At 50.4% G+C, this 15,624-nt stretch overlaps 2 protein-coding genes across 3 annotated transcripts in view; one reads left to right on the forward strand and one right to left on the reverse strand.

The window, feature by feature from the left end:
* Positions 1-726, reverse strand: part of LOC100897662 (O-acyltransferase like protein) — a 17,386-nt gene extending 16,660 nt beyond the window's left edge. Inside the window, exon 1 of the mRNA XM_029112357.1 lies at positions 444-726. Within this exon, the coding sequence (XP_028968190.1) occupies positions 444-726 (283 nt within the window). The remainder of the gene's footprint in view (positions 1-443) is intronic.
* Positions 727-12,282: 11,556 nt separating this feature from the next.
* On the forward strand, positions 12,283-15,570 carry LOC100906621 (glutathione peroxidase). 2 transcript variants are annotated; one of them, XM_003737862.2, is made up of 5 exons: positions 12,283-12,473; positions 14,422-14,511; positions 14,595-14,714; positions 14,995-15,112; positions 15,248-15,570. In XM_003737862.2, the coding sequence occupies exons 1-5, from the start codon at positions 12,378-12,380 to the stop codon at positions 15,319-15,321; spliced, it is 498 nt and encodes a 165-aa protein (XP_003737910.1). In that variant the 5' UTR covers positions 12,283-12,377; the 3' UTR covers positions 15,322-15,570. The 2 variants fall into 2 exon arrangements, with proteins under 2 accessions (XP_003737910.1, XP_018496271.1); XM_018640755.1 differs by having other exon boundaries at positions 14,995-15,276.
* The last annotated feature ends 54 nt before the right edge of the window (positions 15,571-15,624 follow it).

The raw sequence follows: 15,624 nt of genomic DNA on the forward strand, positions 1-15,624 counted from the left end.
TATTGGATTTCGTTCCCATGCGGAGACCCGATCTACGCCCCCCCCCAAGAAAAAACCTTCGTACGCCACTGTAGACGCGATATGCCACTCGGAGACATGGCGTAACTTGGCAAATTTTTTCAAGCTCCGTCCGTTCTCCAGGCTCAAGTGAAGAACGACCACGAGCATCATTATTATAGTGGTTGATGCTTCGCTCATCCGGATCATACGCCCTGACCCGCAGTCCATGAGCGAATTTTCAACGGAAAGAGACTACGGGATGACTCTTCTATGGTCGATCTCAGGAAGACTACAACTTCAGAGCCATCTCTGAGTGGCCCTCGGATGCAGGGCCGACCCGCGGGTCAGGACTCGTTCGAGTTTCAGTCGAATCGACGTTTGCAAGAGCCGACCGAACACTATCTATTCGCCACTCATACGATCTGTTTAATAAGAGTACTTACTTCGCACAGCCCATGGAGTCAATTTCCGCAATCCAAGGAAGAACTGGAACATCGAAGCTGTGCAATCCGCGTCGAGTTCCACTTCAGAGGTGGCTCGCACCACTTGAGGCAAGATGGAGTTCATGACGTTTCCTAAAGCTGCCGTGACATTCCCGGTTAGACTGTCCCACGTGACATTTTCATTTTTCTGCGACAGATCTGTCAGTATGAACTTGGGTTTGTCTGTCGATCCGACTGCGCTGCAAGCAATGAGCACCGCGGCGAGTAAAACAGCCGGACGCATGCTTCTCCGTTGAAGCGAGTAGGACACCAACACAAAATCACAAGCTTTCACAAACGACCGCACTCCAACATCTGAAAGTTGTCGGTTGGGATCTAATGATCTCGTCGGTTATGTCGATTCCCGCAAGCTGATAGCTGCATTTGCTTCACCCGTTACAGATGAACAGCGACCAGACGTCAGCCCAAAGCTCCTCCCCCGTTCTAGGGGACTGGTGGTCCCTTTCGTCGAGTGACTCCTTGCCACCAAGTTTTCCCGTTGTCCGGCCGACAATTAGACGCAACCGTTCGTTCTGAATTCAGAAATCTCATCGAGTCCAATCCACTTCTTCACACAACAGCAGTTTTCAACAGAAGTTTTTCTGGTACGAAACCAAGTTTCAGCTCTACGAGCATCGATATCAAGAATGCTTTTCCTCAGTCAACACTATCAAATTCAGAGGATTCCGCAGATGGAGTGATCGACCAGGATAGATTTCTCGAATACTAGCTGCTCTATCTGCAAGGCAAAAGAGTGTGGAGTCTCTAACGATGCTGTCGTCCACCAGCTACGCACGAGTCTACCGATACCGATCATCCGAAGTCGCTCGCCACGCACGCTAGAGATGAATACCCACATCGAGTGTAGAATCAAGTCTTAGGATCCTCCGTGTTCTGTATGCAGACGTCGTCATACCTTGTTCCGTGGAGCTCGTGCAGACTCAGAGGAATCCGAGCTGTTTTCGTCTAAATATCAAATCATCCCTGAGCACTTCCATTTTCCGGATCATTCACATACCTTGCGATTTTCCCTGATCTGGTGAATGAGAAAGTATCTCTTTCCGGAGCGAATCGCTGTGGATTATTATTTATTACCAAGAGGGAAACCTGGACAGAAGAAGTCGGGGATACCCACACAAGCTCTGGAAGAGGCGCAAATATGATAGCGTCGGCTTGGTCGGAAATTCTCCCAACTACGTCAGTGAAGTGCTGGGAAAATAGTGCCATGTCCAACCGAGCTCCGTAGACCGGAGGAAGCTTTTGTGAGGAACCTTCAGATTGGATCGATTTCAACGCAGAACGTCGGGGTATTGGCCGTGATACGACATCTGATGACTGCGTGGCGGCCGATGACGATGTTCTAGTATGTGAAGAATTGACAGACTCCGGCATTCTCGAAGAAGTTCCAAGCGTATCAACGATTAGGACAGCTTCGCATTCCGAAAATAGTGAGAGTGAGGATGACCCTCTGGAAAAATCTTCAGAGGGAAAAGTTGCGGTCGGTGCATGTCTTGAGTCCTCATCATGAATCAGGCGGTTTGTTGCCGCGAAGGGGTGTGCTCCAGACAGCATCTTCCGTGCCATCTCAGACATTGAGAGCTTCGTACATAGAAATCAAACCACGAACATGGTACAGAGAAAACTAACAGACTTCTTGTGAGCTCCTCGATTAATTTACATATTACCAACGGTCTAGAATAGACGCAATGCCGAGGCGACCTAGGATTTCCACTCCATCTGATTTTTTTGCATTCACTTGAATGCTGGAAGTTTCGAAAGGTAGGTGTGCTCTCGTGGCTCGTGCTCTATTCGCTGCACCGAACCAAATTTGCCAGTCCCGAGAGGTTCGCTGTAACAAGCTTTTGCTGTATTGCAGAGGGAGCTAGAAGGAATACGTCCCTCTTACTCCGGAGAATTTCACAGTAAGCGAGCCACAAGGAGGTGGCGACGTAGGGAGGGGAGAATCAAGCGTTCATTGTGCGCAAGACCACCATCAGATTGTCCTCGATAGCTCAGGCTGATAGCTCCAGTTGAGCATGTCTTCTCATCGCTGACACATGATTCACTGATTCATTCCCCTCACCCCATCAGAGCCAGGTTTTGGTGACACTCCGTGAATCCTAGGAGCCACTTTCCTAGGATTCACAACTGCCCCGTGCAAACTTCAGCTAGGGGTTAGGGCACTTGTAGGGATACTAGGCGAATTCGATCTCAGAAACGGCAGCGAGATGAATTATTTTTATTGTAACCAAGCCACGCGAGCATGACTCGAGCTAGTCGAGGCGCTATCACTTTCAACAAGAAGTCATCACAGCCAAGTCGGCGTCTGATGGATGGCGGTCTATAGTATTATATTTTTCTCTGTTATTCTCTCCGAATAGTTCATAAAGTATGCGGGCGATATGCGTTAAGCGTGGACTCTGGAACGATCCACTTGTCACATTTAGGCTGCGTAGGATTCTCTGGCTCGAATTTCTGTTTCTACACTCATATGCGTCGAATCGCAAGCGGCACCCTGCAGCTGTCGATTTGAGATTACCGTGAAGTCAGTCTTGAGGGCCGATTCGCCCTTATGTACGTCTCGGGTATCTCTTCCGGACCACGGATAATTCGAGAGCATAGCAGGAATGACGATTCTGTTCAGGGTATTCGTTATACCTTACGTGGGCCGAGAACCGTTCACCGTTCTTTGAGTCGAGATGTCAGGAGTCGGAGACTCTTCTGCAGGATGGATGGGAGAGGTGACAGTCCCCTGATTATGGAATTTTCCGGCACCGGGGACCATGTTCCTCCTCGGACAGGGTTTCGCCTCTGACGTCCCTGAGACGGTCCCACATCTCAGAGCCCGTGAGCACAATCTAGGGGTTCATTTTTTCTTCTCCGTCAATCGTGCTTGGCTGGCGGGGCCGCTGATTTGAACTGCAGGCAGCCGAAAACGAGCTGCTGCTCTCATTGCATCGGGGTGCTACCGATCTAGCATGCCCCTGTCCCCCTAGAGCATTGTTTCTCGAACTGGGTTCCGCGGAACCCTCGGGGTTCCGTGGCGGGTTGCGCGGAACCCCGAAGTCTACCTGTGGAACCCCTGCGGAACCCCTAGGGGTTCCGTGGAAGAAAAAGTTTGGGACCAACTGCCCTAGAGAATGAAAGCGTCAGCTCACCAATGTTCGAGTGTTTTCCCCTCGCTGTGAAGTACACAGGATTTTCGAAACGTCAGGGTTTGCTAGTTGAAACCTTCCCCTTTCTCACGAACTTTGCGCCATACCTCAGCAATCGCAGAGGTACGGCGGCCGAGACGGACATCATTCGATGAGAACGAACGCTCCGGTCGACTGATTGGTGCCTGAATCCATGCTCGTATGGTAAGCTGTAACGGAGAAGAGTGTGTACAGCTAAGCATATTCGAGAAGCCGCAAACGGTCGGGGAGGTGGGCTGAGTGGGAGCTTTAGACCGCTCCGCAGATCGAGATATTTATTGCCGTATACTCGCCCGATGTCGGAAGATTCGCAGTTCCGACTGACCCAATCTCGACTGACATGGGCGGTTTGTTGGAAAACACCTTGGGAGGCTTTGAGACTCCCTCTCATTGAATCCACATTCGGTAGCTCCTGCTCCTGTGCTTGACAAGTTCCCTGCTTTCGACTCTACATAATCACGAAAGGGACAAAGTCCTCAATAGAGATTCGTTTTTCCGGGCCGAGGGGTGATTGGAATCCAGAAGGATAGGGGGACATCAGATTCTAGGGAGGGGAATCGGATTTCGGGGAGCGTAAATACAGGATCCGAGATGAAGAAGCGCCTTCTCAAAACCAATAGTTGGTCATCGGACCCGGAGACGTAAAATCGACGTCTGGCCTTGAATGAGCTCGGAGGGAACTTCCCGGAACAATGATCATACTTTGGTTTTTCAATCCTCTTTTTTTCTGCTCAGGAAACTCCACTTCCCCGGTAATTGAATGTTCTATGCCCCGGAATCGATGCGTGGCGGCTACATGTGTCTATTGCGCGTCTGCAGCCTTTATCGAATGAAAGTATTACCACCGTGATCTGGAGCGAAGCGTTGTCAGGCGAGAACGGGTCTTTCAAATTGGAACGACAGGCGCAACACTCTCCCGGATCCATTTTTTTCTGCTCCGGGAATAGAGCTCTCAATCTGTTAGAAATCTTTTGTGTCTCTCGAACTAGGGTTTGATGGAATTGCGGGGAACACAGTGATGGATGATCCTTGATTCATGGGGCTGGCAGAACACGAAAGACAGCGTGAAAGCCTCATACAAAAATTTACGATATTTCGAAGCCTTATCTCTCCGGAGCACACGGTTCTTGCTGTAAAGAGCGGCCTCAAACCAGTCAGGACAGCATTCGGATAGGATGAATCATCTCGGCATGCGGCAGATTACGGAGTGTTTGCGTCGCGAGTCTCCAGCTTGGGTACGAAAACTTCTGATGATTATGGGAATACAGCTTGGCCTCACGTTGAAGCTCGTCGCCTGTGGATGAAAATAGCAAAATCCTGCTAGGCTCACATCGGTGTGGTGTCGTGGCTCACCAAGGGAGGCTGACATTCGAATGTTCCGCGTGTTCATGTCTGAATTATAGTGATCGAGTACATGTCTTTGCTCGAGCTGACTCTCCATCAGGATATCTGACCATTGCGCTCTCCGTCTGCTGGACGGATGCTGTACGAGCCGATCATTCTAGATCGCTCGATCCATTATGAGCGTCGTCGACTATATGATGGCTTGTCTGTGAAGCCCGCGGAAGGAGGCGAGAAAATGAGTGAACAAGCTTCTTCTTCTTCTGGTCGCGGCTTTGAAAACTTCAAGCTTTGTTGGCGCTCGTTCCACTACAGCGAGCCAACCCGAGCCGATTTCAGGACCTGTGACTTTTCGATTGACAACGAGAGCGATCCCTGGTTTTCGGTCGAAGTGACGCTCACTCTATGAGGGCTCATTCTTGTTGCCGCATTCGCCGCTTGAAAGATCTCGCGTCTATTTTTTTCGAAGCTCTACTCAAATTAGGAACGCTTTGCTTTCGAGGCGACCGATTGAGCTGTGTTCCAGCCGAGTATTCGGAGTACTTTTGAAATAAGAACCGTCAATTAGGATGGTATCAGAATGAGCTTCTTCAGAAGGGAGCCCTTACGAAAGTATTCGGAACATGACGAAAAAATTATCGCATTCCGCTACGATTGACGCTCTATGTCTTTTTCATCGGAATGAAACGATCAAAAAGTGACAGTCGAAGTGCCTCTCTGGTGGCTGGCCAGGTACGCGAAAACGAGCCTCAGACTCTGTCAAGGAACTGGACGCTGGGGTGATTAGGAGCTCTTCTTCTGATTCTCTGTCGAAATCCATCACTATACCTCAAACATGAAGGTTTGGTCCGGATGATGGACAATTCCGACGTTCTTACTCTCCATTTCATAACTCGATATCAGGATATATATTATTGTTCATTTATTAATTAATTTATTTATTTATATATTAGAATCTACTTATCATGTTGAAGATTGGATCATACAGGGCGGACATATATATTATTATGCTGTATTCCATATCACTACTCATGCACATATCTGGAACCCCCCTCCCCCTGAATTATGATGAATACAATACAGGGGTCCGCTCCATCAATTAGCATCGGGACCGGTCTTTTCGGGTCGAATAAACGGGTCGGCTGATGAAGCAGGCTTACCGCAAATCCGATGGGTGAATGAGGCGGCAACCCGTGAACAGTGTTCATAAGGATCACTTTTTGAAGAACCATCCAGTTTTGGTACCCTCTTTCGGGGAATCGCTCATCGTAGGATCCTTGGTAGTCGATTCGAATTCATCTTCGAAATCTTCTAGCGGAAAATCATCGTCGAGCGGCTCATCGGAGTCCTCAGCACTCGTCGGTGAACCAGCCGACTCGTGAGCCGTTTTGGAGGATTTTTTTCGCTGGAGCACGATTCTCTCGGCCCGAGATAGGGCGGTTCTGATGATCTTCAAAGTTGAATTTCTCGTTGATGGGTCATCAATCAGACGATCCAGAAGCGGAGCTATTACTCCTTCCGGGATTTCGGCCGTACCATTAGTCACTCCAGGCCGACGGGACCCTTGGGACAACCGCGTCGATGGTCTTCGCTTCTCATCTCTCACTGCAGCAGTACCAGTCGTTTCGACTTCGTCCGTGTCGTTGCGAGCGGAGATTCGGAACCTCCTCTTAGCGGAGTTCCGCTTGTGGGGCATGGTCCCGCGCGTGACGGAACTTACGGGATCTCCGCTCGCTGGCTTCGGGGCAGTACGCTGCCCTCCTGCGGAAGGTTTCCTCTTCCTTGGACTAGGCTTGGGAGTCGGGGTTACCTCGGCTTCGTCGGCATCTTGAACCTGTTCACTGTCGGCGGGAAGATCTCTCTGCGACAGAGCGTACTCCCAGAAAGTACGAATTGCGAATGTCGGGCTCAATACAGAACCCTCCGGAGCGTTTGATGCTTTCTTCAGAGCGAAGGCGGCCGCGTCGAGCAGACGACTCATGGTAATTTGACTCGACGGAGCGGCATGACACCCTGCCCAGGATAAGCCAACCACCAAGACGAGCAGAAAATGTGTTTTCATTGCCGATTTCCAGAACGAGAATTCCGAGGCTCCACGAAGCACGTCAGGGAGGGTGGATCAGTTGTCTGAGCACGTCGTTCTTTGTTCTTCTTTTTATGAGCTTCGATTGTCTGGGAAATGGAGCTGACTCATAGAAGTTAGAGATTCGAGAAAAGAACGACTCCTCTCTGAAAGAATGATCCTCTCTGAAACGAGAAGAAACCACCCCCACCCCCCTTCCCGCAGGATGAGCTCCCTGAGTCGGTACGGACCGAAATCGGCGTTGACTGATGAAGCGATCCTGAATTTAGCGATCCATTGAGGTGTGATCCCACCTCGCCGGCGACTTTGGAGACAAGGGTCCGCCGCTGCACAATGAGGAACCTTCCTCACTTCTTCTACTTCCGATGAGCGAACTGCGGACTAATGAGTCATTCGTCGGTCTGGGAACTTGAAGAGGCTTGCGTCTGTGAGTAACTCATGGTACTCGCTCGGCTCCGGTCCTCGAGACCCGCGGCTTCGTTCGGAATAATAATTGTGATCACCGGCGTCGCATGCTTCGATGCTGCTACATACTGGCTTCTCTGATGCACTGGGGTCGGCCGAACAGAGTGTTCTAAATCATCACATGTAAGGGGCGAAGATACAGCGACCATGTCGGACCCACAAGCCGCTCAGGAGGGAGGCTCTTTCGGCAGCAGACGTGCTTTTTGGGTGAAGAATCGGATGTTTAGATATCTGGCTTCTTGCACGCAACGTGGCTCGCTGACAATTCTGGGACGACCCGCTCGCGCGGGAAGTTGGTTGAAAGTTCCAGAAAAGCGTGTGGCGTCGCAGGTCTTGAGCGAGCGGCAGGAAGAGCAGAGTGTTCAACATCGATCTTCAGAGGAGCATCAGCCTTACAGAGCGCTGTTTTAATTATGATCAGATTCTAGCTCTACTCCTCCTCCTATTCATCCTCCCTGCCAGCGCGACTGAGGCCCCGCGGCTTCAGAATGAGACATTGTACCAAAGCTCGAGAAGTACAGCCGTCATTCTTAGGCGCGGATAATGATGGAGCGAACAAACGAGGTTGCGAGGAAAAAACAGAAAATACCTTGGCTCCCGGAATTCAATCATGCTCGTCTTGGAACGAATTCCTGGCGAATCCGGGCATCCCGCAAGGCCGGGAGCCCTGCTCGCGTCGACCTACCTATGTCTCTTTGCTTGCCCGCGTTTGAACAAGACGGACCTTGTTGCAAGCTTATTATGCGAAAGCGGACACGATAAGATACTGTAACAGTTGAACGTTGGTTGAAACGCCTTCGGACTGAATCCCTTCCACATGTAATCGGAATATCCTTGTGGAATTGCATTGAACGGCATCATTTTAGGGTACACTTTTTCGGTACACCCCAACTCGCCGCGACCCAGCTCGCCGCAGGATCCAACTCTCCGCCGGAGGCGACCACCTTAGAGCGACTCGTCCTTGGCTCATTCGCCTTACACATTGAGTGCCACTGAGGGACACCGGCGTCCCTCAGTTATCCCGGGAAACCGGAGAAATCCGGCCGGTGGCACTTCATGTGTAATGCCTAACGCTGATAGGAGCATTAAAATTATCGGCATCCAGAAAAGAAATAATCGCATCAGTCGGCACAGGGGGAGAAGCTTGCGGGATAGGTATCTCACGAAAGTTGGTGGCCCTGACAAGGCCGTTTTTTTGCTCTCAAACACGAGCGACTTGAGCCTTGTCGATCTCCTTTCCTCAGCAGGATCACAGCCATGACGATCTATTTCCTACGAGCAAGACTCTCCCCATCGATCGGTGTGAGCTCCGCTTTGGCATATAATCTTCGATTCTGAACTTCGCTCAAATGTGGGGGTGATCGGGCAGAAGAGAGGTCTTCCGGGAGGAAACTCGGAGAGACTAGCTTCAAAATGAGTTTATCAAGGGACGGCGTCTGTCGGAGGGATGGACCTAGCAGCGACGAGGAACATTTGGTCGGAAGAGTCGTCTCGGACTTGAAAGAATGGTATAAGGGAAGCTTGTAATCGGTCGGGATACGGCAGCTCCGTAAATCAAGAAAGGCCGCGTCGTGGCCACTCACTCCATATACGCGCCAAAGACAATGCCGAATACGGTAGCTCGTCACAGAATTGCTCTGAATGCGGTCACTCGGGACATTGAAGCGGAGCTCGTCACAATCTGAGAGGATCAAAGGGGGAACGGCGGGAACTTCGCAGGAGACAGAACCCAGCCCTGTTCCATCCTCAGAATATCAAGATTGGGCATGTGTTCCCCTGGAGACCATCGGCTAATACAAAGCCCTGCCTCGTGGAGGTGAAGCTCTCATGGGAAATGGGAGGAAACTAGGGTCTGTACTGTAGGGGTTGGGGGGCTATGGATGTCATGTGCGAAAAAAGGCCGGTGGGATCAGAAATATACATATATACATATATACATATATACATAGGATCAGCAGATCGCAAAGAGGAACGGCCCGAGCGGAAGACTAACCAGAGAGATTTCCACGATACAATGTTCAACCCTAATGGTCAGAGAAACTCAAAATCAGAGATACGCAAAATCAGAGAAACGCGAAAATAGAGAAATGCAAAAATAGAGAAACGCAAACAGTGACGCTCATTCGCAACACGCTTCAGCGGACACGGATGTCGATCGTAGCTATTGATACCCTTTTATTGTCGAGATGGGATAAGATATCGGAAATTGCGCTGCCTACGGTTTCCGCATCAGTCAATTTTGATTTTAGCGAGCCGGAGCCTGGTGATGTTTCGATGCGGAAGAGTCTTCGGATGTGAGTGACCGAGCCCGACTAAGCCACTCTATTGAGAGCCTCGCTACTAGCACGGCTGAATCTGGGGGTTCATTCACGAGTCGTCAGAGCGCAGGTAAACCGACGGAGGCTGCTCTCAGCCCTTGTTCCTTCAGGAAGTCGACCGAGATATCCGATGTCCGGCACCCCGCTTCTCGCTGGATCGCTAGCCGGTTGCCTACAAGACGCGGCTTAATTGTGCATCAATTTCATGATAAGTATCTCATCGCCGCTCTGATCGTTGAGAAGAAATACGACTGAAGCAGTCATGACCATTTTAGACGGACGATGTGGAGTGAGATAGGGTCAGCGATTTCGCTATTGGCGACGCGATCTATAATATTTATTTTTGAGAATCGGCGCGTTACAACCAACTCCGAAATCTGAGCCGGATTGACCCGCGCGAAGAGGAGTTCGTCCCCGACTACCCTCATTAATGGGTCTAGCGCTCTACGGAGAGAGAGAGCGGGGAGCTGATCTCGTAGAGGCAATGTCCCAGCCTGTGAAACTCTGACTTCGGTCCAGCCGTAGCTGCCCCTTGGTCGCTTGTCGGAGGACAAGGGCATTGGGGCGGTCCGCTCTTCGCATCGAGCCCAAAGGAGACAGAACGGCTGAGGAGCCCGGGGTAGAGATGTGTTCGGAATAAAGATAAGATTCAATTTCGGAATGGAGAACCTCCCTGTTTCCCTATTCTCGGGAGCCAGCGGGTAAGATCTTGAGTCCCGGAGTGCTTGACCGCGGATGCGATATTGGAAGATGTCCTGCTGAGACTCACGCATCCCCGACCGGTCCACGGAAGGGGTTCGGACACTCTCGATTTTTCATTCATGATCGACGCGGCCCCCTATTTAGTGACCCGCGCTTTTGCCCCAGGCAGATACTGAAGTGATTCAGTCCAGAGCTGCATACATCTTACTATTTTTTACGCTGTATAGCTTGTGAACCCGGAGATTCTGTAGGACTCGGCTCGCGATTCCCGCCCCTCAGCCTTCACGGAGAGGGTCACACCGAAGCATCAGAAGTCAGAGTGACCACGGTCACTCACGGAGCTCGCAATCATCTGACCGAACGAGGCCCAAATTCTGCTCCTCCCCAGATATTAACACGCTGAACCCACGAGCAGTGGGCGAGGTTGTGTGCTCGGAATATGGAGACATATCCGTGGGGGATGTATGAGGCGTTTTTCGGCACGTCGTCGCCGGCCGCCATGAAACCATCCAACGCACAGTGCTGTGACCCTTATGCGCAGACTCCGTCTCGAGAGGCTTGTTCCGTGAAGACTCAAGGGTTCGGTCGGTCCATCCGATTCGAGTCGATAATTGATCTCGAGCACGCTCCTCTCGGATAGGCGAAAGTCTGAGTGATATGTTAGTCTTCGCTCCTCCGAGCTGTCACGAGTCCACCGACTCCCGAGCGAAGAGCTGAAAACAAAGAGATACAAACCAGCAAAGTAGAGAGCTCTCTTCCGAAGAGGAGCTCAGAGAGAGCTGCTCCTCGGAGGCAATTTAATTCGACGGAAGTATCGACTGCTGGAAGAAGTCCGCCTGTCCCATTCTGGTCGGATTGAGTGAGTATTCCAAGATATTCCAGAGCAATGAGCGCTCGAACACAAAAGAAGCTCGTGATCACGGGTTCGAAGGGATCGGCCGAAACTGCATCCGAAGCACGATTTCTCCGAAGACATCGGTGCAGCCTTTCTTACGGCTCGCAAGAGGGCGAGAAACCTCGCGAATCGTTGAATATGCTATCTCGCCCGAGTTCTCTACCGGCAAGAATAGACTCGTTTCAACCGATCTGAACAGCATGGGAGAAGTCAGGACTGAGACATGGGAACCAGTCTGTTGTGTCCGATCGTCCGTCATCGGGTCAGCTGTAGCCTAGAGACTCAATGTTCGAGATCCCATAGGCTCTTACGGTACCAAGCGATCGGCCCTTTGTAACAGGGCGTCCGTCATATCCGAGTCCAGTATACCGAGGTTCTACTGTTCGCCTTGTATCGTAATTCCTTCGGTTCTATCATAATCCTCTCGATTCACACCTTGAAAGAAATTCTCAGACATCACGGCTCCCGTTTATTCTCGACATAGCCTTCGGACCGTGACTTGTCATGCTCCAGAACTCCGGACATAGTTTGGTCCGCGCGGATTCATATATTTTGGGAATTTTATTCATACACGACGAGGCTCCTCTGGTCGATGGTGCCCCGCAGTGCGGAACAAGCAAGCAACAAGAGCGTGTCCTGGACTCTGAATGGCGGAACGTCCGATAATTCAGGTTCAAAATTCAATAACGTCGGAGAGAAGCATCACAAAAACCGTAGACTGGATCAATGCTCAGCCCAGGCACTCGGGAGCGAAGAGCACAAAGTTCCGCGATTTAGGCTCTTTCCGAAACTTACCGCTGTCTCACTCAGAGAAGTGGTTCTGCATTGTGGTAGTAGCAGAGCAAGTTCGCACTCGTCTAGTGATCACTGAAGAGAGGAATAGCGATTGCTAAGAGCATGGCTGTAGATCCGAAAACAGCGGAGTCAATTTACGAATTCACCGTGACGGATATCGATGGCAATGAAGTCTGCCTCGAGAAATACAAAGGGCAGGTAGGTTCAAGCGTCTAACAGCTGCCGCCTCAAATTTGAGTTTCAGGAATTCGAAACAGGTCTCGTGACCATGCGTCCGATCGCTAATGGAGGACCGACACGAATCGAAGGCGGCATTTCCTATGTCGCTCCGCCTTAAATTGTACGGGACGTCCCGCTGATCTCATATTCAATTTCCGTTCTTGGGCAGTCGCGAACGGCCCGATTTCACGCATCGATTCGGGAAAACATCCCCATCGAAAATTTCCTCCGTTTCGTTCCCAGAATTTGCCTTCCCATTGTGACGGTGGATTCTTTCGCGCTCCGTGACTCCCCGGGCCGTTCACTTTCGACATATTGCTTCTGACAAAAAAAGACTCTGCTCTATGAGCTCGAGGGCGTCGGCGGATGGAAACTTTCCCTCACTGAGAAACTGCGTTTCACCGCTCGCTCTGTGGCGGCCGAAAGTCGAATATCAGAGAACATCGCGACGCCGGAGTCGACGATCGATTTTTTCCAAGGCGAGCCTCATGGATTTTCGCTACAGATCTCGTTGCTCCTTTCCGAACGACCCGAGGTAGGAAAATAAATTTCGCGATTGAATCGGTGTAGTCATATCGGTGTCGCAGTGTCGCCGCTCAGAGCGAAAAAACGAGCTTGTCAAATTCGGCGTATCAGATAGACTGCTTTCTATCACGATCAGGTTTGTTTTCTGATTGTGGGGAAAAAACGCGAATCGGGCCCGATGCTTGAATTCACCCATCAATCCCAAGATGCGTCCGAATTGAAACGACGGGCCGTGTTCGATTCACGCTTTCCTCTGCATAGGCCTGACCGAGAGCAAGATTTGTGGGAACTTCCCTGGGAATAAACCATACTCGAACCCTCCTCTGGATCTCGAGCTCAAGAAGTTAAGCAGAATACCGACCGAGGGATCCGGTGGCGATGATCGCCGCCGACTCCCACGAAATGATCTCTGAAAAGGTAGTGAGTCACACCACATGGGCGCTCACATTGCCAAAACGAAAGCAAAAGACCCTTTCTGATCGACTCCTCAGGAAGGTAGAGGAGGCCATCGGAGCTGTAGGTGTGACCGTTCGTTGTATATCAGAGAGAGGTTCGCTTGCTCACATTGGCATCGTCTCGATGCCGGAGTAGCTGATCCGAATATAGCCCCCGGCTTCCCGGGAAGCGGAACCTGGATCTGAGCGCCCCAACTCCCATTGCTCCGAGGTTGGATGCGAAACCGCTTTTCGGGCGCCGGATCTCTTCGACCGGACATCTGGTAGGAGCTCATAGTAATGGGGTCCGGCAAAGAGGGTCCGGAGTATCCGAGGATCTTTGTATCCGAACATGGGCTCTGATGTAGAATAGAACGCAGAAATCGTCAGGGGCATCGTCCTACCCGTTGTTGGGACGCGCGTGGGTGCGAGAAACCCGCAAACGCTCCGGGAGCCTATCGCCTCTGATTTTCCGTCTTGCCAGAATAAGTCCATTGTTGGCCAATTCGATCAGCATGGGAGAAGATAGGACCGATACGAGAAATCCATCAGCTAGTTATTTACAGAATTCTGTTATCAGGTCTGCCACCTGCTACAGCCGGGGCAGCTCACATGCGGGGGCGTGCCTAGAATATTTCTTGGTGCGGGGCTTGGTTCAGATCTGTATGGGACGGGGAATCCAAGAGGTGACCCGCTCCTATACTCCACCATGACGAGCTCTGTCCTTAGGGGCTGGAGCCCCACACAGCTTCGGGGTGGATTCTTTCTTACATGAGGAACCCCAAAAGCTTGGTAGAACCGACTATTCGGTCTGTAATAATCGGATGTCCGGGGATATATGTATATACTTTTCTGATCTCAATATTCAAACACATGTGTATATATTCGTGGCGAACTGTGTCCAGGCTCCGAAATGGCATTACCCAGAAGGGAGAAGATGTTGGCTGATACTCAGCATTTTCTTGCAGGTTGTTCTGATTGTCAACGTTGCATCGAAATGCGGATTCACGAAGCAGTACGCCGGACTCGAGGAGCTTTATCAGAATTACAAGGAGAAGGTTCGATGATTTCTCGAGACGTATAATGCGTTCCTCCTATTCGTAGAGCCTCAGCGATTGATCCCTCACAATTTTGATATTAGGGCCTCGCAATCCTGGGATTCCCTTGTAACCAATTTGGATCTCAAGAACCCGGCTCTGAGGAAGAGATAAAGGAGTTCTGCTCCCTCAAATACAACGTGACGTTCGATTTGTTCAAGAAGGTCAGTGATTTCGAACATTGCTGTTGGAAGAAGCTATGTTAACCCATACAAAATTGAAAAGTGTGATCCCGACAGCGTAATTGCACGACGGTGATGACTCCGTTTGAAACGATGACGTCTGTGTAATTTGCGGAATTTCGTTGCTCGAAATACGGCAAGATCCAGTCACGCCCTTTTACCGATACGACTTCATTTATGATTATATTGTCGACTTGAAGAGGTCGTTTGGCTGACAAATCATCTATGTATAATTATAAGTTTTTTCTTTGTGTATTTGAAGATCGATGTGAACGGATCCAACGCTGCTCCACTTTGGGTGTTCCTCAAGAATCAGCAGCATGGATTCTTGCTGGACGCCATCAAATGGAACTTCACAAAGTTCCTCATCAACAGAGAAGGTTCGTTCCGATTGAGTGAGCGTCACGATATCGGAGAGCTCTCTCGATTATCCATTTGTCGTGCATTTCGTTTCGATAGCCGGATCTGATAATCTACAAATTCAATTACGATCGATACGACTCGTTCCACCTCAGGTAAACCCGTGAAACGCTATGGACCGAATGAGGATCCCGCAGGAATCTCCAAGGATATCGATGGGCTCATCTGATTTGATTTCCCCTTTTGAGGGCGTTCCTGTTTTTATCAAATCGGGAAGGCATTCTGTTCCGTGAAATCAAATACGGTACGAAGAATGCCCGGGCAAACTTTAGGCTTCAATCGAAGCCAGCGCTAAAACTGAGAAAACTCACTCGTTGCCATTCGTTTGCACTCATTGATCCGAGATCAGCACTAATGGCGTCTATATCGATCATGAGTGATAATCTTTAATATATCAGAATAAACGCATCTGGCGATCCTATCCGGTATCCCGTGTTTCCTGTCATTCCTCTTAGATTAGAGCTCGAGGAGC

The sequence above is a fragment of the Galendromus occidentalis genome, unplaced genomic scaffold, assembly GCF_000255335.2.
Source record: "Galendromus occidentalis unplaced genomic scaffold, Mocc_1.1 scf7180000075629, whole genome shotgun sequence".
NCBI classification, from domain to species: Eukaryota; Metazoa; Arthropoda; class Arachnida; order Mesostigmata; family Phytoseiidae; genus Galendromus; species Galendromus occidentalis.

Coding starts and splice junctions, on each gene's coding strand:
- LOC100906621 (XM_018640755.1), top strand. CDS start 12,378: ATGGCTGTAGATCCGAAAACAGCGGAGTCAATTTACGAATTCACCGTG. Junction 14,512..14,594: donor ATCAGAATTACAAGGAGAAG/GTTCGATGATTT, acceptor TTTTGATATTAG/GGCCTCGCAATCCTGGGATT. Junction 14,715..14,994: donor CGTTCGATTTGTTCAAGAAG/GTCAGTGATTTC, acceptor GTGTATTTGAAG/ATCGATGTGAACGGATCCAA.